The sequence below is a fragment of the Helicoverpa zea genome, chromosome 28 (assembly GCF_022581195.2).
Source record: "Helicoverpa zea isolate HzStark_Cry1AcR chromosome 28, ilHelZeax1.1, whole genome shotgun sequence".
Lineage (NCBI taxonomy): Eukaryota > Metazoa > Arthropoda > Insecta > Lepidoptera > Noctuidae > Helicoverpa > Helicoverpa zea.
Window position 1 is genome coordinate 870,545 of NC_061479.1, and position 26,821 is coordinate 897,365.

The following is a 26,821-nucleotide window of genomic DNA, read 5'->3' on the forward strand; positions in this document are numbered from 1 at the left end:
AAAACGATTTGATGGATTTTGATCAACCTTAATATTAATAAACTTTATTCTACGCTATTATTAATCTTTATCTTCCGAGCCATTTCCCAACTATGTTGGGGTCGGCTTGTAGACAGTGTTTTACAAGGAGTGAATGCCTATCTGATCTCCTCAACCCAGTTACCCGGGCAACCCATTACCCCTAGGTAGGACTGTTTCTACCATATTATTATTTTTTGAATAATATCTTTTCCTGCAAAGCCTAACTGCGATTTGTTTGCGCACGATTGGAAGACGAGCGTGTCAATACTCTTTAGGGTTCCGTACCCAAATGGTAAAACGGGACCCATTGTTTTGCTCCTCTGTCCGTCTGTCACCAGGCTGTATCTCATGAACCGTGATGGTTAGAAAGTTGAAATTTTCACAGATGATGTATTTTTGTTGCTGCTGTAACAACAAATACTGAAAACTACAATTAAATAAATATTTTGGGGGGCTCCCATACAACAAACGTAATTTTTGCTCTGGTACGGAACCCTTCGTGTGCGAGTCCGACTCGCACTTGGCCGGTTTTTATATGGCAGATGGAACAGCTGACAGAAGCTAGTAATAATATATTTTTTTATTAATTGGTGATGATTAATAAATAACTAATCAGAAAATAATCAGAATAATAGCTGACTGTTGTTCAAAAAACCGGAAAGGGTACTAACTATTTTAAATTTTACAGCCTAGTTGTTGTCAAACATGAAAAACCCAGAGATAATGATTAATAAAGATATTATAAACATTGATAAAACTATTAAATTGATTTCAAAGAGCGCCAATCAATCATTCAATTCGATATCTGCTCGTGTCTTTAATAGTTTCGGGGATTTAAAAGGTATTTACTATCACCGCATCTATAGGTATCAGTCTTACCTAGAGATATTGGGTTGCACGGGTAACTGGGTTGAGGAGGTCAGATAGGCAGTTGTTCCTTGTGGAAAATTTCAACTCTAACTATCACGGTTCATGAGATACAGCCTGGTGATAGACGGACGGACGAAGGAGCGAAAACAATAGGGTCCCGTTTTACCTTTTGGGTACGGAACCCTAAAAAGGATAGCAATAATCAGGCAAATACTATCAAACGCTATTCAAATTGGGTTTTCACTGCAAGCAAGAACGGATAAGGAAAACTACTGGTAACAGTGAAATTATACATTATTCATACTGGGTATGACTATATAACGTTGTGGGTAATTTGCAGTGAGGGACCAATTTCTAAGCGAAGTCTAGATTAGTCAAATGCTTGAATAGATTGCTCGAAAGAGTTACCGCGGCCCTGGTTCATAAAGGGCTCCAAAAGGAACATGAATGATTCTAGTGTCAGAGTTTTCTCAAATCCGCCTGACGGCCTCTGACGTGGAATTGTAACAACGACTGCTACTGAGTAGCATTCGGGGACGCCGGCGACACGTGCCCTCCCAGGCACGGGGGTGTAACACCGCTTATGTACTCTCAAACTCCGGGCTGCTTTGTAAAAGTTTCTAAAACCCAATATTAACTTTAATGCATGGCATAAGATTATACTGATCAGTCAGACAGTTTTTTTTTTAATTATCGAAACAAACTTGTAGCCTTTTTTTTGCTTATTTTTTTTAAGCTACATTATTTGTGAATTTAGATTTCAAATCACATCAAGTCCACTTTTGACATGAAGTTAGCTTTTATTCTTATTTAAAAGGCAGGGGAAGTATTTTTTACAATATTTTACCGAATTGAACCAAGTCGCTGTAGTTTTTAAGCAAAATAAGTTTAAAACACACCCCTTTTTTCAAATTGAACCAAGTCCATTTGACATGTTATATCAAAACGCAGCAAGTCGCACTGAGCCAATCAGAGCGACGTGATCGTTCAAAATGGCATCATATTTTGATTCAAACTGCACTAAGTCCAGTATTCTGTTAGATCAAATAAAGCTAAGTCCGAAGGACGTGGTTCATTTTGACAAAATAAACCTAAATCCAAATTAAAAATTCGTTTTTCTCGTAATCTGTAAAAAAAAATCATAGAATCAATGATAGAAAGGATGATAGAGAATCCGATTTTTGATAGTCACACCACCCTCAAAATCAGATAATAAAAAGTTTTACCCGAACAGAAAAGAAAATCACTTTTTATGAATTAAAGCATTTTGGACATACTTCAATTTGAAATCTAACGTCACATTTATTCTATTTTATTAGAAAGAAAATTTATTAATTTTATTAGGGGCTGTGCAGACCATGTCCCACCTCATCGCATGTCCACTGTGCCCTGAAACTTGCTCGCGGGAGGACCTAATGAGCGCATCCGGCCGTGCTCTCGCTGAGGCGGCATAATGGGCCGACAATGTGTAGTCTCACTATAAGACATGTCATCTACACGAAAGAAGAAGAAGATTAGAAAGAATCTAATGACATTGGGATTGTACTAAAGAGATATACCATAGCTCTGGTACACTATTGGCTCCAGAAGGAACATGGTGGGTTTAGTCAGTAAGAGTCTGACACTCTCTCACGCTGCACCCACAGCGAAAAGTCTTTTACCAATATCTATAAAAGGTCAAATAATTAGGTATTTTTAGGTATTAAAATTAGCATTCAACCATATCATAATCTTTCAAAAATTGTGTTATAATCATACTTTTGACATGATAACAATTCGGCATTGTAAGCTCTCGCTTATTATGACTACGAAAATAAAATTATAGGTACATAACTATTTTCCCGCAGTTTCACTCGCATCCCGTGGGAACTACTGGCCGTACCGGGATAAAATATAGCCTATGTTCCTCGGGAATAGTGTAGCTGACCAACAGTGAAAGACTTTTTCAAATCGGTTCAGTAGTTTCGGAACCTTTAGGGTACAAACAAACAAATGTTACCTCTTTATCATATTAGTATAGAAGTTTAGGTATGATCTCAAGGTCAACTGCATTCTAGTAACATTCGGAATCTGTGCATCATAAAAAAGTCCTCTGCCTCATCTGACAGTGTGTATGGTCATGATAATCTTGAAAATTACTGAACGAATTTTCACGAGGTGTTCACCAATAGACAAAATATAATTGTAATTCAATTATTACGTATTTGACTGGGTCGCTAGTTAAGTAAAAAGATAAGTCCTGTCTGTAAATAAAATAAATTGGAATATTTTAGAGAATAAACATCTAAAGGACAATGCTATTCTTTGTATGGAAGTTGGGCTCAAGAGTTGCCCACAGTAACTGCATAGTGTATTATGTTCTATAGGCTTATAATAGGTCCCAGACCGAAATATTTCGAAATCTATCCCAGGAGTGCTGAGAAAAACTGGTTTGACTCTTATTCAATACTACGAAAAATATGCTTACGAACACTTAACTATTCCACTTTTATTACTTTAATTGAAATGCATTATAATATTAATCGACAAATACGAGGTATTGAACGAGATTTTTTTTTACCGACTTATAGTTCCAGGGTCCAGGGTCTGGTGATAGAAACCTTAAAACATTATGGAACTCTCGGAAATTGTAAGCACATATCGAATAAAAACTTGTAATTCGGGTATATGTCTCCGACACCACAAAACTGTGGAGGTTAAGACCTGACCTGACGATGGAGACGACAGTGAGACGAGGGAACTCCTCAACGGTATCTATTTACTACCTCGTGTTTGAGCTTATTTTATTCGTCTTGATAAGATTTTTCCATTGCCATTAAGGATATTAATTGCATGACGCTACTCGAACTTAGGACTGATTGTGGTAGATAGAGACTGAAAAGCAAGAGAAACAACAATTACCTTTAAACGTCTATTTCTGTTTTTTTTTTTTATCCTGTTAACAGTGAAACCACTATCTATCTGAATGTTATTTCAAGAAAAGAGGTTGTTAGGTTTGTGGCTGCTTAAAATGGCTTGCTAACAATGGCTGGCTAACATTAGAACTGGTTTTTCTCGGGACCTCTGGGACATATTTCAAAAATATTTGGATTCCGTCTTAAGAGTGAAGTAAAAAACCTATTTTAACCATTCCCACTACTGGGCAAATGGCTTGGGCTTCATAAACTGACTGTTCAAGTTGGACATTAGAACCGGGTTTTCTCGGGACCTCTGGGACCGATTTCAAAAATATTTGGATTCCGTCTTAAGAGTGAAGTAAAGAACCTATTCTAACCATTCCCACTACTGGGCAAATGGCTTGGGCTTTATAAAGTAACTGTTCAAGTTTAACATTTGAACCGGTTTTTCTCGGGACCTCTGGGACCGATTTCCAAAATATTTGGATTTCGTGACAACAGTGAAGTAAAGAACCTATTCTAACCATTCCCACTACTGGGCAAATGGCTTGGGCTTTATAAAGTGACTGTTCAAGTTTAACATTTGAACCGGTTTTTCTCGGGACCTCTGGGACCGATTGCCAAAATATTTGGATTTCGTGTTAACAGTGCAGCAAAGAACCTATTTCGACCACTTTCACTACTGGGCAAATGGCTCAGGCTTTGTTAAGTGACTATCTATGGAGAACATTTGAACCGGTTTTTCTCGGGACCTCTGGGACCGATTTCAAAAATATTTGGATTTCGTGTTCAGAGTGCACTATGGAACCTATTTTAACAATTTCCACTACTGGGCAAATGGCTTGGGCTTTATTAATTGACTGTTCAAGTTTGACATTAGAACCAGTTTTTCTCGGGACTTCTGGGACCGATTTCAAAAATATTTGGATTTCGTGATAACAGTGAAGTAAAGAACCTATTCTAACCATTCCCACTACTGGGCAAATGGCTCAGGCTTTGTTAAGTGACTATCTATGGAGAACATTTGAACCGGTTTTTCTCGGGACCTCTGGGACCGATTTCAAAAATATTTGGATTTCGTGTTCAGAGTGCACTATGGAACCTATTTTAACAATTTCCACTACTGGGCAAATGGCTTGGGCTTTATAAATTGACTGTTCAAGTTTGACATTAGAACCGGTTTTTCTCGGGACCTCTAGGACCGATTTACAAAATATTTGGATTACGTGTTAACAGTGCAGTAAAGAACCTATTTCGACCACTTTCACTACTGGGCAAATGGCTCAGGCTTTGTTAAGTGACTATCTATGGAGACCATTTGAACCGGTTTTTCTCGGGACCTCTGGGACCGATTTTAAAAATATTTGGATTTCGTGTTCAGAGTGCACTATGGAACCAGCTGAAACTACTCCCACTGCTGGGCAAACTTTGAGCCCACACCCTGGCATTGTCCTTTGACGTCACAAGTATATTTTTATTTCTTACCATAATGTTATCAGTAACAATTGTTTTTCTGCAAAACGGGGGCAGGCGATAAGCGATTTTTTTTGTTCTCTTAAAAAGGCATATTACACAACATCAGTCAGTATGTCTGTTGCCAAGTCGAAAACAGCTGAACTGTCTGTGATTGCGATAAAGAATGATAAATAGATGACTAAGGTGATACTTGTGATAATATAAATGATATGATAATATGACATAAGTAATGTTTTGGCTAGATTAAAGCTGTGACTCATATTTTTTGACATTCGTATCAGTCTTATCTACGACCGAGGTCTATTTAAATACGGTATAATCAATAAAGTCTGGAAAGCTATAATCCGTAATAGTTTCATAAAGTAAAATGGAAAAATTGTATCTGTTTGTTTTCCTATTAAAATTTGCTGTTATCTCGCGGTTTTTTCACCTGCCTCCCGTACCCGTTTAAATTATAGCCTATGTTACTCGGGAAGAGTGTAGCGTCCAACAGTGAAAGAATTTTTCAAATCGATTCAGTATCTTCGGAGCCTTTTTTAGGAGGGAGGGAGGGCCAAGCCCTGCCGGGGCTGCGGGATTGTTCGAAAGAGTTACCGCGGCCTTGGTACATAAAAGGCCTACGATGGTACACGACGGTTTTTAGTCAGTAAGAGTCTGACACTCCCTCACCGCTGCTAACCCACAGCGGGAGGAGTCATTTGATGATTTTTGACGTCGTTAAAAAAAAAAAGATATTATGAGTTATTAAGCCTAACAAGATATTTAGTACAAACGACATGTTTAGACTAGAGACTTCAGGAAAAGGTATAATGATGATGACATTGTTTTACAATCAAACTAGAAGTTATTCCAAATGAGGTAATAACTGTGATTCAGTTCACGTGTTTCTGTATTTTATTTTACCTATACTAAGGACGTATGCGTATACTATGCATGGATATATGTTCCTAAAAAAGTCGTGGTGGCCTAGTGGGTAAAGGACCAACCTCTCAAGTATGAGGGCGAGGGTTCGATCCCAGGTCAGGCAAGTACCAATGCAACTTTTCTAAGTTTGTATGTACTTTCTAAGTATATCTTACACACCATTGGCTGTGTTTCGGATGGCATGTTAAACTGTAGGTCCCGGCTGTCATTTAACATCCTTGGCAGTCGTTACGGGTAGTCAGAAGCCAGTAAGTCTGACACCAGTCTAACCAAGGGGTATCGGGTTGCCCGGGTAACTGGGTTGAGGAGGTCAGATAGGCAGTCGCTTTCCTGATGATAATGTAAACCTCATTGGAATCAGCTTAATATTTTTTCAGACAGAACGTAGGACTGTGTTCTTTGTACATCATTATTCTCCTGCCTTTATCCCAATTTTTATTTGTGGTCGGCGTAGCATGTTTTCTTCTTCCATACTCTTCTGTCAGCCATCTTCTCAGTTCTTTCTAGCCATGTCGACTTTCACATAATCCATCCATCGTTTATTTGTTTTTTTTTTTTTACACTTTATCTATACACATTCATGCTCATCACCTTCCTGACAACACGATCCTCATTCCTCCGCATCACATGCCCATACCATGACAGTCAGTTTCCGAAGTTAGTCATATAAATCTGCGCATTTGTTTGTAAGACCTCAATTCAGAAATGCAACTATGTCACTTGTAGCCACATTCGAAGCGGCAAAATTATTTGACAGGAACAGCTGTGATGCTTCAGGTCAGATAGGCAGTCGCTCCTTGTGGCACACTGGTACTTAGCTGCATCCGGTTAGATTGGAAGCCGACATCAACATAGTTGGGAAAAGGCTCGGAAGATGATGGTGAGCTTCGATGCTTCATGTTTATTACATTATAGGAAGGAATGGGGTGTTATTATAATAGTTAATATTTAGTTTCTTTTGCAGGAAAACCATCATAATTATCATGATTTAAAACGTTTTATCTCCATCATAATATTATTAAATAAATAAATTAGGACTCTCCCAACGTTTCTTATATAGAGATATATCTCTCGGTCGCTTGAAGCATACGACTTTTGTTTAAATGACAAACGATATTTATATTGAAAATATTACTAGAAAGAATGTTACTTATGTGCACTATAAACTTTTGAACATTTTTGGCAGTCGTTACGCTTAGTCAGAATCCAGAAAGACGTCAACCAGTCTTACCAAGGGGTATTGGGTTGCCCGAGTAACCGGGTTGAGGAGGTCAGATAGACAGTTGCTCCTTGTTAGACAGCTACATCCGGTTAGACTGGAAGCTGACCCCAACATAGTTGGGAAAAGGCTACGTAGAAGATGATGAGAAACGTAGGATCCTAAGACCGCTTGCAACCTTTCCTCTCAAAAAAATTTTAAATATCAACAAATACGTCAGTTAATTTTATTAACTTATTCTTAGAATGCGAACAGTGGTTTTTAAGTTTAAAATTATCAAAATCAAAACAGGTATTTTGTATTTATTAATAAAAATATAACATTTGGCGTGATTCGTTCTATATACATATTTATAAATACGTAAGTAAATATTTTGTAGTCATGTTTAGATCTCTATGCTACTCCTAAACGATTTTACCTGCGTCCCGTGGGATTTACTGCCCGAACCGGGATAAAATATAGCCTATGTTACTCGAGAAGAGTGTAGCTTTCCAACAATGAAAGATTTTTTCGAATCGGAACAGTATTTTTGGAGCCTTTAGGGTGCAAACAAACTTACTTTTTATGATATAAGTATACGAGGTTCGTTCATCGTCATTCTCTTGAGCCTATTACCAACTATGTTGGGGTCGGCTTCCAGTCTAAACAGTTACAGCTGAATACCAGTGTTTTACAAGGAGCGACTGCCCATCTGACCTCCTCAACCCAGTTACCCGGGCAACCCAATACCCCTCGCTAAGACTGGCATCAGACTTACTGGCTTCTGCCTACAAGTAACGACTGCCAAGGATGTTAAATGACAGCCGTGGTCCGTTCTATATTTTTATTAATACGTTTCACATACGTAAATATATACACAGTCATATATAACTCCCTCTTTCTGCTACTTATCTATGGGTTTTCCCATTATTGGCGGACGTCAAAGGCAGGACTAAATAAATTGTTGTTATTTAAATCAATTATGTATATTGAAGTAAACAACAATATTTGTGTGTGATTAAATTTTGTTTGTGGCTCGAATTTGTAATAATTATTGTATTGTAATCGTTTTTAATTACTTTATCATTAAAACTTAGATTTGTTTTACTAGTTCCAAAAACTTTCTTCCTAGATACTAATATTTGCTAAACAGTTTTTGTTTCGTGAGAATTTTCTTTGTACTCCTGTTCCCAATTTCGTTATTGGTCGGCGCAATGTGTTTTCCGCTTCCATTCCTCCCTGTCAGCCGTCATAGTATGACGGTCATACTAACTTCCACTCACTTCTTATTCATGTCATCTTTCAAATAATCCATGTTAAAGACTACAGTTTTATTAAGATTGAATATACAATTCAATATAATTTTATACATTTTCGAGCCTAGTATCAAAAAGCATGCATGATATTTTGAATTCTCGGCGCCTGTCCCATTCTAGGGCCCTCGCACCTAGAGAGATCCTACGACTAGACCTCTTCATCCTTTGTTTAATATTTATGTATTACCTACCTCTTGCCAGCGGTTTCACCCTCTTCCCGAAGGAAGAACTTGTAAAAAAGGTAGAAAATAGGTTATATCTTGTTCTGATATACAAGGTATATAACTGCTTTAACTGCCTCGTTGGTCTAGCTGTCGCAAGTGCGGCTACTGAGCACGAGGTCTCGGGTTCGATTCCCGAGTCGGGCCGAAATCGCTTTGTGGGTTTTAGAAGACTTTCACAAAGCAGCCCGGAGCCTGGAAGCTGGTGATTGATATACCCGTGCATCGGAGAGCACGTAAATGTCGGTCCTGCGCCTGATCTCTCTCCGGTCGTGACGGATTACCGTCCCATCGGGCTATGAGAGTTAAGGAATAGTGAGTGCACCTGTGTCTGCGCAAATGCTCGTGCACTATAATATGTCCTGCGTAGTTGGCTAATCTCCTTACATGAGAACAGCCGCCGTAGCCGATAATCGGCTAGGAGGACATCATCATCATCATCATATAACTGCCAAGTTTCATCAAAATTCATTCGGTAGTTTTTGCAGGAAAGAGGAACAAACATCCATAGATAGAAACGTGCAAACTTTCGCGTTTATAATATTAGTGTGGAAGCATAATTTGGGATGACTAATACAATTCGGTTCCTCCAAATATATTTCGGGGCTTTCCCATTGCGAACACAATTATATAAATCTGGGTTATTCTTGAACTATCATTTGACATTTTTATCACAGGGAAAAAGAGTCCTTACAATGAAAAAAGTATTTTGACAAATGATTTATTTGGCCATCACGCACTCACGGCAAATGCAGACCTGAAAACCAAAAAAGGTTATATTATATCCGGTTGTGGTCAACAGTACCCTTTTATATTGGTGGGAAATCATCAAATATTCCCGTGAAGGGTGCAGCGTGAGGGAGTGTCAGACTCTTACTGACTAAAACCCATCATGTTCCTTCTGAGTCCTTTGTGTACCAGCGCCGCGGTAACTCGCGCGAACAATCCCACAACCTAGAGTAGAGGTAGTAGAGGTATAGTCTGCCGTACTCTCAAAATATGAAAATTTCATAGAAACTGCTCGTTTAAAATCTTCCTGTATGGGGTGCAACTAACCTAAAAAGCCTTAGTCGAAGCTCTCTCAAACCTGCCAGCCTCTGTCAATGTCGGAATTGTAGCAACGTAAGCTGGGGTTGCCGTTAATATCGTCCACAATGGTATGCTTCTCGCCAAATTTATTGTCGTTCCGTAACATACGTGATCCGCAAATAGACTCCCATACCTCCCTATCCCTACTATACTAATATTATAAATGCGAAAGTAACTCTGTCTGTCTGTCTATCTGTTACGCTTTCACGTCTAAACCACTGAACTGATTTTAATAACATTTGGTATAGAGATGGAGTTGATCTTAAGAAAGAAAAGGATAGTTTTTATCCCGGACTTTTGAAGAGTTCTCTTAGAAACGCGATATAACCGACCTCGACGCGGGCGGAAGCTAGTTTTCTATGAAACGACAAAATATCACTTTCGTTAAAAATTGGAACTGTCTTACTATAATGTTTCATGAGACAGACACGGACAGCGAAGTTTTAGTAATATGGTTTAACTTTTCCCTTTAGTTACGTCACCCTAAAAATATTTGGGTTATGTTTATCAGCTACTAACCTCTTCCCGCGATTTCACTCGCGTCCCGTGAGAACTACTGCCCGTACCTGTACAAAATATAGACTATGTTACTCGCAGATAATGTAGCTTTCTTATGTGAAAGAATTTTTAAAATAGGTCGACTAGTTTTTGAGTTTATCCATTACAAACAAAAATACATTTTTTTCCTCTTCATAATACTAGTATAGATCTAGTTTTGAGACCAGATGATGCATGCGTGAATGTACAACAAATATTATTAATAAAAAATAAATCAAATAAATAAAGAAAACCAGATGACGAAGTAGTTCTTTTTGCGCACGTGCACATAAAGAATGACGTCATCGAATTCAGATTATATCTCTTAAAGGAAAAGGTTCACAAGTATTATAAAGGAGGAAATGTTAAAATAAATACTGTCAGTTTGAGGAATCTTGGGAAATTACAGATTTTCGATGTTAACTGGTGAAATAAGTCATCTACATAGAATTTTGACAATGCTGTAGGCTTCCAGTGGATTGTTCGCGCGAGTTACCGCGGCCCTGGTACATAAAAGGCCTACGACGGAACACGACGGTTTTCAGTCAGTAAGAGTCTGACACTCCCTCACCGCGCGTAACCCACAGCGGGAGGGGGCATTTGATGATTTTTGACGTCGCGTCGTTAAAAAAAAAAATAAAGAGTCTGGCTTCTGAAGACAGCTTCCAGTCTAAATGGATGCAGCTGAGTACCAGTGTGCCACATGGAGCGACTGCCTATCTCTCCTCTTCAACCCAGTTACCCGGGCAACCCGATGTCCCCTCTTTTGCTAAGACTGGTTGTCAGGCTCTCTGGCTTCTGAAGAGAGCTTAAAGTCTTAATGGATGCAGCTGAGTGCCAGTGTGCCACAAGGAGCTACTGCCTATCTGTTCTCCTCAACCCATTCCCGGGCAACACAATACCCCTTTTTATGACTGGTTGTCAGATTTCCTGACTTTCGATTACCTGTAACGAATGCTAAAGATGTCCAAATGACAGCCGTGTCCTAAAATTTTGCATGCCATTCGGAACATGGAGGAACTTGTTATGACGATGATCACCCATCCGCGGACTTACCGCGCCAAAAGTTATCTTGTTTAACCTTTGATCGATCCACGTAACTGTTAATTTGTCATTAGCTGTTAACTGATTAAAAAGTAGCCATCTTCGATAAAATACTATCATTAAAAGAATTTTTCAAATCGTCGTAGTAGTTGCTGAGATTAGCGCGTTTAACAAAACAAACTCTTTAGCTTTATTGTAAATTAGCTTCTGCCCGTGGTTTCACCCGCTTCCCGTAGCCGGATGGTGACTAAACCTATCTCATGCTCATGTCCTATTATGTGCAAGCTACCTCCCCTCTAATTTTCAGCTTATACGATTCAGCCATTCTGCAGTTATAAGTAGTGTAACTAACACGAAATCAAAAGTCATTTATTCAAAGTAGGCTGAAAATCACCACTTTTTGAAGGTCAAATTTTCAAAAGACAGCCTCCGATACGCCCGCCCTTCACCACTTCTTATGTGTTTTGGCTGGGAAGAAGAAGTGGTGGAAGAAACTCCCCAGCAGCACAATTCTGTCTGTATGGTTTGAAGACGCCTATCTTTTCTATATTTGTAGATTTGTAAATATCTATTCCTTCAGCTTTATAATATTAGTATTATATTGTTTAAAATACTATTAAAATCATTTGTTTATTTAAAAAAATAATGATGCACAGATAAGGTTAACCAACGATATCACATACGTATATGTTATCTTGGCAGTTGCGTAATTCGCGTTCAATTTTGCAGGAAAATGATGTTTTTTATGTTCTGTAATTAATTTCGTGTATAATATTGTGAAATCGTCAGTGTTAATTTTCTTCTTTATTCGACAATCTTTATTTCCTTATAGCTTATTCTATAGATTTCTTTAATCTATCTCCCGTTTACGATTGGATATTGAATTTCAGCAGTAGCCCCATATAGGTAAAATTCCCATCTCTAATAAGCAAATTAACAAAAATAGTTTTGAAAACTAAAAAACACGCTAGTCATGTATTGTCATCAGAACTCAGAGCGTGTGCTAAATTACATCCTAATCGAAGACTGGGAAGTGGGTCAAATTAAGATCCCAAGATTTTCTTACATACATAGTTACATACAACTGTTACAAGTTACAAGTGAAGCTAATATAAGCGTGTTAATAATAGATCTCTATAATATTAACTATAGAGAAGATAGTAAGTCATTCTGTCCGTCAAAATCAAAACTACTGAAGCGATTGAAAATGAAAAGAACACAGATAGTATTTAGTCTGAGAAAAGACGTATGGTAACTGCAAGTTACAAGAACCGATCCAAAGGTTTTTTTTTTTGCGATTGGAAATCGAATTTTAACATTAGGTTCATATAAATTATGTCTTTCGGTATTTGTTTTTTCATGGGAAATTAGTGTCAGACTTACTGACGAAAACCCATCATGTTCCTTCTTAGGCCTTTTATGTACCATGGCCGGGGTAACTTTTTCGAACAATCCCGCAGCATGTCTTCCAATCTCTTATCAAAAAACGAAGGATGGATCGGTTATTAAAACCCGCAGTTAGTCACCAAGTCAGGCGTTTATTTTTGATAGACACAAAGGCTATATTTTCAATAGATAAAATTAACTCCTCCCCTCTCTTTTAAGTGGGCTGTACAAAAAACGGGGCTGATTCTAAAATGTATGATTGGTACGCCAATTTGGTCTGTAATTCTTATCAAATAAATAGAATTATGGCATTTCAGTATATATCTACGTTTAAAGATACCTAAAGACAAGATTATTTTGATATGTCAATTTATTTTTAGATCGCATTATCTAATGACGAATGTATTATTCATATGTTTGGATAATATCGTTTTAGGAGATTGTGGCTAAGTAACGCACGTCGATCATAAGGTTAAGCAATGATAGCGTGGATGGGTGGTCTGTCTTGACGAATTCCTCTGTGCTTCGGAAGGGATGTTTGATTGGCGGGCCCTGGTTGTCGTCAGAAAAAAAAATGGTAGTCGTTACAAAGAAGGCCGAAAGACAGAAGCCAGAAAGTCTGACTACCAGTCCTACCCAGGGGTGTCGGGTTGCCCAGGTTACTTGGTAAGACTGGTTATCACACTTTCTGGCTTCTGACTACCCGTAACTACTGCCAAAGATGTTCCAATGACAGCCGGGACCCACCAATTTAATGAGCCTTCCGAAACATGGATGACGATGAGTCACCATGACATAGAACCCAAACAGAAGGTCCCGAAGGCTGGGGCTGCGGGATTGTTCGCGCGAGTTGCCGCGGCGCTGGTACATAAAAGGCCTACGACGGAACACGACCGTTTTTAGTCAGTAAGAGTCTGACACTCCCTCACCGCTGCTAACCAACGGCGGGAGGGGGCATTTGATGATTTATGACGTCGTTAAAAAAAAGGTCCCGACTTTAACAGTTACTTACAGAAACACTTGATATACTTTAACTTTTTCGCATTATTTGTTGACCCTGTTTGTATTCAATGCATGTGCATTTTTAATTCAATTAAAATTTTCAATGACCTAGACTCTAGACGAATGATAATTTGGAAGTTAAGTATAAGAGCGCACGTAGCCAAACTGCATAACCGGCCACCAAAATTTGCTAGCGTCACGCGGGGTTAACGTAACTTTTAACAGTTAAAGAATTAATAAATCAAATCAAATATCATTTATTCAAACTTGGCTACAAAACAGCACTTTGCGAACGTCAAAAAAGAGAGCCCTCAAAACCCTTCACCACTTCCTATGTGTTTTTGCTGGGAAGAAGAAGTGGCGCAACAAACTCCCCAGCAACACATGTCTGTCTGTAGGTTAAAAGACCTTTCAACAATCAAATCGGCAATCGGTTCAATAGCTTCGGAGCCTTTGGGTCCGTATTTCTGATGGCCCGATAAGCTGTAGGTACCGGCTGTCATTTGAACATCGTTGGCAGTCGCTACGGAAAGTAGAAAGCCAGAAAGTCTGACCAGTCTTACCGAGGAGGCCAGATAGGCAGTCGCTCCTTGTGGCACACTGGTACTCAGCTGCATCCGATTAGACTGGCGATTAGCCGACCCCAACATAGTTGGGGCTATAGCTATAGCACAGGATAGGCATATAACGAAGAGCTGGGCTAAACTCCATTCATACAAACGAAATACATATAAAATACAGATCTACCTATTATACTTTTAAGTCATTTCCGAAAAAATAAACTGCAAATTATTCATCATCATCATCATCATCATCCTATCGCAGTCCACTGCTGGACATAGGCCTCTCCAAGTGCACGCCACTGAGATCGATTTTCGGCTGAAAACTGCAAATTATTATTAAAACGAAATTAATTACCAATGAGCACAAATGTTATTGAGGACAATATTATCGGTATGCAATATATGGCGATGTTGTGGCCAATTGCCTTGCGGTAAATGGGGAAAGACCCGTGACGTAAAGCTCTTTGTATTAACGACCTTGCTGGCTTATCAGTTATGTAATACTAGTGTTAGCTCGCGGTTTCGTTTGCTTCTGCAACTTAAAGAGACTGACCGACAGTAAAAACGTCCGTTGTTTCTTGAAAGAACTGTTTACGTCAAAAATTGGATGTAAAAATTTTTAATTATGAGTTTTTTTTTAAGAAAATTGATAGAGTTGACTGACAATGGCATTAATTCTCATAGCGCGATGGGACGACAATCCGACACCACCGGGGAGAGATCACAAGCAAAACTTCCAGATTCCGGGCTAAAATCGGTTCCGTGGTTTCTGAGCTTTTAGTACCTACAAACTCACAAACTCCCCATCATTATTTTATTATTTATTTATTCCTTTATTTCATATAATATTCTGTATTATTTAATATTAGTATAGGCCATAGGGTCTCGATACAGACCTTTGTTTTATAATATATTGTGAAACTTTTGTTCGCGGTTTATTTGTGGTTTGTAGCACACTAACCGAGATAAAATTCATGACGTATTCCTTTATTAAAACTACGTAGTTTTGAAACGAAGGAATGTATAAGTTACTAGTTTCCGCCAGCGGTTTCACCTGCGTACCGTGGGTTATTTCGCGTATCGGATCAAAAAGCTAATAAAGTATCCTCCAAAAATGGACTATATAACAGTGAAAGCATTTTTCAAATCGCATTTGTACTTCACACTTCAGCTTTATAATATAGTTAGAAAACAGTTTGAGAATGTAGACTACTTCTGCTTTTTTTTCCTTTTACCCTATTCCCAATTTATTTAAGTTTAATGTGTTTTCCGTTTCCATTCCTATCTGTCAGACGTCATATTAACATTTACTCCCTTCTTAATCAAGTCCAGACAGGCAATCTATTCATCTTTGGTCTACCTCTCCCTCTCCATCCGTCTTCATTCCTACTCAACATACTCATTGCATCAGATAGCTCAGGCAACTGGGTTGAGGAGACTTAAAAGACAGCCGTTCCATGTATAACAAAGCTGCATCCAGTGAAAACTGGATTTACCGAGTGATATCAGGTAACCCTAACATCAAGGTAACTGGGTTGAAGAGGTCAGATAGGCAGTCGCTCTATGTGGTACACTGGTACTCAGCAACATCTGGTTAGACTGGAAGCCGACCCTATCAAAGTTGGGAAAAGACTAAGCACATGATGATGCTTACCTTCCGCCAGCGATTTCAACCGTTTCCACAGGAAACTAATTCTTGTAAAATCTGTTAAGACTGGAAGCCGACCCTAACATAGGAAAAAGCTGGTCAAATGCATGCTTCTATTGCAAAACTACTTCGAAGACTGTACTTCCTATAAAATCCGGTTAAGACTGGTATTCGACCCCAACATCAGAAAAGTCTAGGCAGATTATGCTTCTACCGAAGACGTCTATACCGTTGATATTCTATCAACATACAAAAAACCGACTATCAGCTCTGTTTTGTCATAAAAATATCCATATATAAACTCTTTATCGATTCGTATATCATTGTGAGGTCAGTTCAGGTGATGTGTGATATGTCTCGTGACTGTCGATTGGGCTGTGACGTCATTATGTACGTCATTGTAGGTTCATCTATTTAAAGGCTGTTGGGGATGGTTAGTGTAATAACGGGAACTAGTTAGATGGTAGTTAGAATGCTTAGACCCTTCAAAACATCAATTTTTTTATCAGTATTGCATAATTTTCTGGTTCAGATCAGTTTCAAATGTAAATGACTAAAAAAGTAAATGGTATGAGCTTTTTTTGATGGGAAGTCATCAAATGACCCCCTTACCGCTGTGGGTGCAGCAACTGACTATAACCCACCATGTTCCTTCTCAAGCCCTTTATGTACCAGCGCCGCGGTAACTCGCGCGAACAATCCCGTAACCCAGTTTTTTGCAACCGTAACCCAGTCATCATTTGAAATGCGGGTTTGAATCCAGCGTGATGCGTTTAACATTACGTTGCCTGAACGGCTCAACCAATCGAGATGAAATGTTTGGAGATATTTGGAACCCTGAACACCGTCAAACGCAATTTTATACCCGGCTTGTGGTTCCTTCAGGACTCTTATGCCCGTTTTCACCAACGAATACCTAAATTTAGGGAGCATTTACGGAACACTTAATAAGAATTTCATTTTCACCAAAGCCTAGGTGTCAATTATAACCTTAAAATTTCACTTAAACTTGGGGGCCCGATTGATGCCTGCTTAAACAACCCCTATCATTATCATGACAGAATACAAACATATTTTGAACCGTTTCTGGCGATGGATAGTGAAATGAAACGTAAACTTTTAGAAAGTTTAGAAGCTGTAGAGGTTGTGGATATGTAAAATAATAATCATTAGAAGACCACGTACCTATCTTACGTGAAAGAGCAGATGACTGAGAAATAAGTACGATGATCATGACTTTTTTATAAGATTATAGGTTATCACTTGCTATGAATGCACTTGCTAGGTCACTATATGTGTATGTATATCATTATGACTGTTCAGACCTAAGCGGTATTCGCTACCACCTGCGACAGAGAAAACCCAGTGGGTATGCGATAATATTACTGTTGATGTTCGGGATGTATGCCGCTGCTCTCGCGCGGTATGTACTTCTACCCACAGCGGCAGTGAATATCGCTCAGGTCGCTCTAGCCGCGGTATAGTTATCGGCACGGATATTGAGCCCTGACCTTCACCTGCGCAGAAGCCATTTATTGGTTTATTGCCTTATGTGTACAGTGTGCAAAGAAGTAGGCTAACATTGAAAATAATAAATTATGTAAATTAAAACAAAGATAGTAAACAAATATTTTAATATTAGTCCTCATATGATGTACCAAACATTATCATCATCCTCCTGCACCAATTCAATTTGGGGTGGGCTGGGCGCAGCATGTTTTTACACGTCTTTCCAATTTCTCGCACCACCTGAAACTAAATAAATATAAATAAATCTATAATTTTAACCCCATACTTAAATCCATCAACTCATGGAGAACAAAAATACAATGAAGCCCACAGTAAAACAAGGAACACAGTTGAACGGCAATATCTTATATAATACACTATATTATTATACACAGATATTATTCACATTTACCTGTAAACGGTTCCTATCGCATTAAAACTATTTGTGACTGGATCCAAGCTTTGTTTTTGGCTTCGTTCGTGGTCCCATCCGTTTTTTGTTTAATATTGTGTCGCTATGAGACGTCAGAAATTTCACTAGCTTGTCTTTTTCTTCTGTAAGAAAGGTTTATCCTCGTTTTCTCTTCTCTGCTAAAATAAACTTATCTATTCAACAATAATAAACCCAAAATTAACCTCACTCTATGTACACATACACATCAGTCAATTTGACAAACACGCGAATGACATAGGTAAAAATTCACCTATAGAAAACCTCTTTACTGTTTTATTGCATAAAACATAGCGTAATGTAGTTTAAGTTAAATTAAAATAACACCACAAGAAAAAAAAACTCACAGGCTTTAGTAATATATACTCGATAGACGTTTATTTCTTAAGAAGTACAGAAATATCATTTTATCGATAAAATATCGACTTTGCATTATCGTTTGTAGAACTAGTAATCTGTCACTTACTTAAGGGATCCATGTACAAGTGTGGTGAAAATGAATTTAGGTAGGTGTCAAATTGGGAGGGGTCCTTATTAAAAGTAGCATTTAGATAGGGAAACGGTAAGAGGTTGTTGGTGAAAACGGGCATTAGAATAATTAAATTAGAGTGTTAATTGAACTCGCCGTTTTTTTCAAAATTAATATCAATGTATGATGATGAATTGTCGTTTAAAGTTCGCCAAATAAGGAAAATCCGATCCATAATTTATATATTTTTTACAATAGTATTCTAGATAAGCTTATCAATCACTCTATCTGTGTGTCTAAAAATGCAGCGTTAATTTCCATTGGACTAGATCTTTATATGCGGTTTTTTTGGAAATGTAATCCTCATTTGAACCTATTATGTCAGTCTAACCAAGGGGCATTGGGTTGCCCGGGCAACTGGGTTGGGAAGGTCAGATAGGCAGTCGCTCCTTGTGGCACACTGGTACTCAGCTGCATCCGGTTAGAGTGGAAGCCGACCCCAACATAGTCGGGAAAAGGCTCGGAGGATGATGAATTGACCCTATTAAGTGTTTAGTGGAAGGGAGTGTCGAATTTAGTCCTAATCCCACCATGTTCCTTCCGGAGCAAATAGCGTACCAGCGCGATCAAATTCCAAAATCAAATTCATTTCAGAAACCTGGAAAATTGCATCATAATCCATCCAGTTGTTTTAGCGTGAAAGAGTTACAAATATATCCATATACAGACATTCTTGCAAACTTTCTAAAAGCTTCTTTGCTGAAAGTTACGAAAAAATATTGCAGCCGTTTTATGATTAAGTTTTGTATTTTTTATCTTATATGGTTTAAAACTACACAATTATTTCTAAATATTTCAAAATTAACCGAGAACTTAAATTAAAATAACAATACAAAACAATAACTCGATACTAATTATGCCAACAATATAACATTTAATTCACATTCATGAATTATCCTCAAAAACGTTATCTGCGTGGGTAAAACCTAAGTTAAATCGGCGCAGCAGTTTCCTACATCGGCTCATGCATACGTACACACACATTGACAGTAGAACTTTGATCAATGATTCATTTAGTTTGTATGTGTTAGTAATATTATTATTAACTGCTGTTTTATTTTATTAAGTAAAGGATAGATATAAGGTTATTATTATAGTTTTGTAATTGCAATTGTTGTCGCAGTCAAAGTTGGTTTAACGTGCATCATACAATATAATTTGAACAATTATACTAGCTCTTACTCGCGGTTCAGATAGGGTAGTCGCTTCTTGTGGCACACTGGTACTCAGCTACATCCGGTTAGACTGGAAGCCGACCCCAACATAGTTGGGAAAAAGGCTCGGAGGATGATGATGATCTTTGATGATGATGAGCTCTTACCCGCGGTTCCACTCTCATCCCAAGAGAACTACTTCCTGCAACTTATGTCCTTTCTCGGGCTGGTAGATTTATCTGTGTGCCAAAAGTTCAGTAGTTTTTAATTAAAGCCAGACAGATAGACAGATTTACTTTATACGTACGTCCCAACATATAGTTGGAAAAAGGTTAGGAGATTATGTTTGGCTCGGAAACCAAAATCAACTTATATCGAAGACAAACAAGGGCCTACCTTAGGCCCTTGTTTGCCAACAGTGCAGTTTTTAACCGATTTCCCAAAAAGGAGGAGGATCTCAATTCGTCGGGATCTTTTTTTTTTTCTTAAAACAACTGTTCACTATGAATTTGCTCGTGGCATTTGGTTTCTTTATTATAGTTTCAATAAGATTTTCGTAGCCTAGTGTGCGAAGTTGTATAAAACTAAAATAAACGGAAAAAGATGCACGTATTAAAATTATGACATCATCGCTATTGGATTGCAAGACAGAGATAGTAACAGTTTTTTTCACTAACCTTCTTTTCCTCTTACGAATATGAAAACTACATATTGATTTGTCCTTCGAAACTTATAACGACCAATTTTGATGTTGTTTTCAGAGACTTTCTTTTGAGTGTTTTTACTGACTTTGAAGAAGGGTTATGGGGCCAGCTAGTTCCCCGGGCTGCGGGATTGTTCGAAAGAGATACCGCGGCCCTGGTATTTAAAAGGCCTACGACGGAACACGACGGTGTTCAGTCAGTAAGAGTCTGACACTCCCTCACCGCTGCTAACCCACAGCGGGAGGGGACATTTGATGATTTTTGACATCGTTAAAAAATAAAAAGCTAGCCGAGCAAGTGTTCGATAGAGCAGTCACTGTGATTGACCAAATTATGTCAGCCAGTTTTGTTCATTATTTGAGATGTTTCATGCACGTCTTTTGCTTTGCTATTTCCGCTTTCATTTTTTGCAAAAATAAATTCAGATACTCTGTAGAATATGAGAATGCATTAGGTAGATTTCAGGAAACCTACTCTTACTTATCTTGTCATTTAAATTTCCTAATCTTAGCATCACACATGCATAGTTTTATTTCGATTTTATTCATAATTTCATTTCATTGTTATGTCACTACGCAAAAGCAAAGCTACTGGGTACAAAAAGGCCTATGTGATTGTGCACCGACACCATAAACGTCCGATTTTCTTAAAGCAACTATGTACGTAAAAATGAAAATTTTAATGTAGTTATTCATACACAACAGACGTTTATGTAGTCGGTGTACTCGAGCTTAAACCTTGTGAAGTCATTTATTCCATTTTGGCCTTTACAAGCACTTATGAATATCAAAAATATAGATTAGATATAGAAATATAGATTCTAGCTGCTCATTCCAAAAGTAGCTTCCTACAGAGAACGGACAAGAAGCTCCATTGCCAAGAGATAACTTAATATTAAACGCTCACCCATCGTTCCCCAGGTCAATGGAAGACGTTAAGCAAGGATGCGGTGCCTTCACAGAATCTGCCCAAGCTGAACCCTGATGGTACAGTCATGGTGATCAGGAAGAGTCGCACCGTCAAGTACAGGGAGGGAAAGAAGGAGGATATCCATGGGTGAGTTGAAACTGGGGGTGGGTTGAAACAGGGGGCTGTTAGAATTGGTGGCTTTTGCACAAAGGGTCTGTGAAATGCTCAATTATTTATTAGCATTCATTGTACATAATATAATGGTTGGACTAAATCTCTAATGTATTCGATTTAGAGCCGCTCTGTCTGTCAGAAAGGGAAAGAAGGACGACATTCATGAATTAGTTGAAACAGAGGGTCGATTGAAACAGTGACCATTTGAAACATTGAGCTATTTTGATTTAGGTGTGCCTTGAATATTTTCACGCGGGTTCTCTGGGAAACTTCCTTTTGTACCTCGATAAAATATAGCCTTTATTACTCGGGGATAGGTTAGCTTTCCTATGATAAAAGTCCTATAATATTTTTTTTCATGTCGGTTTCTAATTAATTATGTTATATGTTATTAGAAAGAGTATGGAACAGATGTTTATCAACTCAATCAATAATTTGGCTATATAAATTCACTCCCCTATCACGTGAGCTAAGTTTTCAGGATGTACAATAATTTCCATGCCAAGAAAAACCCCATACAGAGGAAAACCTCTTGAGGAAAGTTCATAATCGTTAACCAATTGCGTAGAAGTGGTCACATTACTCTCTAAGCTATATTAGTAATTTTGTACGTATGTCGTTAGTCATTAATGTTCAAAGTTCATGTGACATCAATTTTCCTCGTCAAACCAGTTACCAGGCATAGAAAAATGTTACCAATATTACAGTTATCGGCACGAATCTTGAGCTCTGACCTACATCTGCGCAGAAGTGATTTATTAGCAAAGAACCAATCCCGAGTGACGGCTATGACGCGATGCGCTGTGAGCCAATCACCGCTTTAGCCCGCCCCCGCGCCTCACTTCATACCACAAAAGGGACCCAATAAATTACTTCTGCGCAGATGTAGGTCAGAGCTCAAGATTCGTGCCGATAACTATAATTACAAAGTGGTTCAATTTTTCTCATCATCTGCCGAGCATTTTCTCAACTATGTTGGGGTCGGCTTCCAGTATAACTGGATGCAGCTGAGTACCAGTGTGCCCTATCTGACCTCCTCAACCCAGTTACCGAGCAACCCGATACCCCATAAGACTGTACCTCTTTGGTAAGATTGCTTGTAAATCTGGCTTCTGACTACCCGTAACGACTGCCAAAAATGTTCAAATGACAGCTGGGACCCACCAGTTTAACGTGCCTTCCGAAACACAGAGGAACCTGTTACAGCCTTTTTTTCGGCCCACTGCTGGGCTGCGGCCTCCTCTCACAAGGAGAAGGGTTGAGCGTTAATCACGGAGGAACCTGAAATTTCTTTTTTATATATAACTTGGGTGTTTAACACATTAGTCCACCGTAACTTTTAACCTGCTTCCAGAAAAAAAGTAGTGCCAGGGCTAGCTTCTCTGTTACAATTTTCATTATTATGTTATAGTCATAATAGTTTTTCTTGTATATTTCAGTGAGAAACCAGACAAATGGTCCTTGAACCTGGCACAACACACACACAGTGCCCTTACTCCCAACGAGACACATATGGCTTGTGACCCACAGGACAATAGCGTGAGTTTTATTTATTTAATAGTTTATGTACTCTGTTATACAGATGAGAATAAATAAAGAACAATCAAGTAAAGGCTCAGCTTATTTCTTATGAAATCTCTAATAGTAGGTCCGTTTTAAGAGACTTTTTTTTATTTTTATAACGTCGTCAAATATCATCAAATGTGGGTTGCATCCCGCAGTGGGTTAGGTTAACCAGACTCTTACTGACTAAAAACCGTCGTGTTCCATCGTAGGCCTTTTATGTACCAGGGCCGCGGTAATTCGTGCGAACAATCCCGCACCCCGGCGTTATACGAGACTTAGAATAAAAAGGAGAAGTATTTAATTAGCCTACAATATCATTTCTAAAAGGTACATAGTGTCAGAAATCTCTTAAACCCTCCTGTCAGTCTCTTAATTGTAACAACGTCTGCCGTCAAATCAAATAGCACTAGCTAAAATCTGTAACATTTACCTTAAACTACTATAACAAACTACGGCCCATTTTCACCTTCAAGATAAGCGTCAGTTTTTCTCCAAAACAATTGAACTTACTTTGAAACTTTTTTTAACGACGCTAAAAATCATCAAATGACCCCTCCCGCTGTGGGTTAGCAGCGGTGAGGGAGTGTCATACTCTTACTGACTAAAAACCGTCGTGTTCCATCGTAGGCCTTTTATGTACCAGGGCCGCGGTAACAACTTAATAACTTAAACGCGAAAATTCATAGTAAATAGTTATTTTAAGAAAACTGACGTTTGTGTTGACGGTGAACTTGGGCCTTAATAGAGATAAAATAGTGTCTGAAAACGCTGTATCATTTTGCCTATCTTGATGTTTAATTTAAAGTTATTTTTAGTTTATGGACCATAATAATAACCGTCATAAGAATTTATTAATGACGCAATTTGTGAGTACCAGAAACGTTAATAATCTTCTATTTTATCTTTTTCAGCTAGCCTACCGCTACCCAGCAATAAACAGCATGAACTTATCCCCTCAGATACCAAACCACGCCCATTTGGGAATGAAACCAAAAAAACAGGACGCATTTATGCAAACCGACCCCGTTCAATCAGAAGATGACGACTCGCAACCTAACAACAGTTACAGCGAAGTTTCAGACAAATACCCTGAAAATCTAGAATATTCCAACTATCAGAAAGACCCGGAATTTGACAAAAAATACGAAGCGAAAGACTACACAAACAAACAAGATGATTATTTACCACAAACAAATGAAGAATATAATAAAGAAGCTGAGAAATATGCTCTAGAAAGAAAATCCTTAAACGGTTATGAAAAACCTTTGTTAGAAAATTTCCCGAAACCGGTCGAAAATTACCAGAAAGTCAACGATATGTATTCAAATTTTGACAAGTCCTTTCGTCCGGATTACCCGTTTCAAAATTATCCAGACAGCGTTGAGCTTTTGAGAAACCAGCAACATAATTTGCAAATGTTGCAAGAACAACATAGAATTAACGAGAATCAAAACTTTTTTAACGAAAACCATATAAAGCAGGAAATTGATATTAACGTTGAAGATGATAAGTTTATTTCGAGTTATGAAAGGAATAAAGAACAATTAGGTGAGTTTTTTAATTGTTTTTTCAGTACTAACATTATGAAAGAATGTCATCCTCTGAGCCTTTTCCCGACTATATTGAGGTCGGCTTCCAGTCTAACTGGATGCAGCTGAGTACCAGTGTGCCACAAGGAGCGACTGCCTATCTGACCTCCTCAACCCAGTTACCCGGGACACCCGATACCCCTTGGCTAGACTGGTGTCAGACTTACTGGCTTCTGACTACCCGTAACGACTGTCAAGGATTTTAAATGACAACCTTTTTAAATTTTGTTTAGTATTAGTACTAATATTATAAAAACGAAATTGTGAAAGAATGTATGCGCGTATTTATGTATATAAGTTTGATATACTTATGATAGGTTTCACTATTTAACTATAACGATAACCAAATTAATTACATGTAAACGAAAGTATATAATGTCAGAATTAACACTACGAAGGCGAAAGTTTGTGTATTTGTTTCATTTTCATGCAAAAACTACTGAATGGATTTTAACGAAACTTCATATTAATACAAGTTTTTTTACCGATATTTGTTTTGTATTTCTTTATATATTATAACAACTAGCATCCGCCCGCGGCTTCGTCCGCGTAGAGTTCGGTTATATCGTGTTTCCAAGAGAATTCTTCAAAAGTCCGGGATAAAAACTATCCTATGTTCTTTCTCAAGGTCAACTCTATCTCTGTACCAAATTTTATTAAAATCAGTTCAGTGGTTTAGACGTGAAAGCGTAACAGACAGACAGACAGTTACTTTCGCATTTATAATATTAGTAGGGATACATACAGCTTACAACATTAAAATATGCTAGTTTCTATCTAGGTATTTATGTCAAAAAGTTCCGTCAAGACGCAGGCAAAACTACTAGAAAAACATAGTTTAAAATACTACTAACGATGACATAGTTGTTTACACTAGAAAAAAGTCATGTTTGTAATATTTTCTACTATTACTATTATAGTAAAACCTGGTTCACATTTACTATAATATTTATAAGTTTAAGTCATAAACTTTTATGTTTTGACTCGGGACGCGGATCGCGGATACATGATGTTAATGTTTTAGCGAAAATAATGTCCGTATTTAGTAATAACAATCTTTGTTGACTTTTATGGACGTTCCTAGATAGTTATTTTTCTTCTATAACGGCCGTTTCCAGTATTCTATTTTTTTAGAGATAGGTATTTGGGAAGGGGAAAATTTACAAGACTATGGTCAGACCTGGGGCCTGATTCTCCTAAGTTGAATCGCAATAGCAGTTTTAACCATATAGCAATGTCAAAATTGAATCGCAATAGCAGTTTTAACCATATCGAGCATTCTGCTACTAATATAGGACCAATCGTATTCCAACGACATTCGATTGGTTTGCGATTGGTCTGCTATTTTGGTCTATACGGTAGTTTGCTCTACAATCATATTGCAATCGTAAATCATTTGCAGGCAAAATGATTCATTATTGAATGACAGAAAAGGATAAAAACGTTTATTTCAAAGAAAAAATAGCGGAATGCCACATACGCTTCAATCGTAATAGAGTCGTGATTGGATCTCAGTCGAACGTGAATCGTATGTCGCTTAAGTAAAATTAGGAGAATCGCGCTCCTGGTGTCTTGTATGGATCAGAGTGCTGGCCCACAAGAGCGACGAATGAAAGACAATTGCATGCGGCAGAGATGAGAATGTTAAGAGGTATGTGTGGAGTCACGCGAATGGATAGAGTGAGGAATGAGTAATAAGAGTAAGTTTGAAAGTGGCGCCGGTAACAGAATAGATTTTTATATAAAGTAGTAGTTAGCTTATATACACTTCTTGTTAGTATATTATACTAACTGATCGACCACTTATAAAATTGGGATTATAGCAGGACGATAACGAGTTAATGTTATCTACCAGATACAGGCTGCTTATGATTTCTGCCAGATATTATCTTAACATTAAAGTTATAATTTATCTTTCAGATAAGTTCCTGTTATGCTATCAGACACTATAAGTAATCGCTGAAATTGGCCGTTAATCTAAAATTTTAAGAGTTTAAATTATATAACAATGATATATGATATATAAAGGATAGGATATTATAAT

At 38.0% G+C, this 26,821-nt stretch overlaps 1 protein-coding gene across 2 annotated transcripts in view; it reads left to right on the forward strand.

Moving 5' to 3' along the window:
* Positions 1-26,821, forward strand: part of LOC124643665 — a 45,927-nt gene that overhangs the window by 8,755 nt on the left and 10,351 nt on the right. For both annotated transcript variants that reach the window (XM_047182687.1, XM_047182688.1), the window contains exons 2-4: positions 21,460-21,595; positions 23,062-23,161; positions 24,100-24,736. In XM_047182687.1, coding sequence (XP_047038643.1) covers positions 21,460-21,595; positions 23,062-23,161; positions 24,100-24,736 — 873 coding nt within the window. The remainder of the gene's footprint in view (positions 1-21,459; positions 21,596-23,061; positions 23,162-24,099; positions 24,737-26,821) is intronic.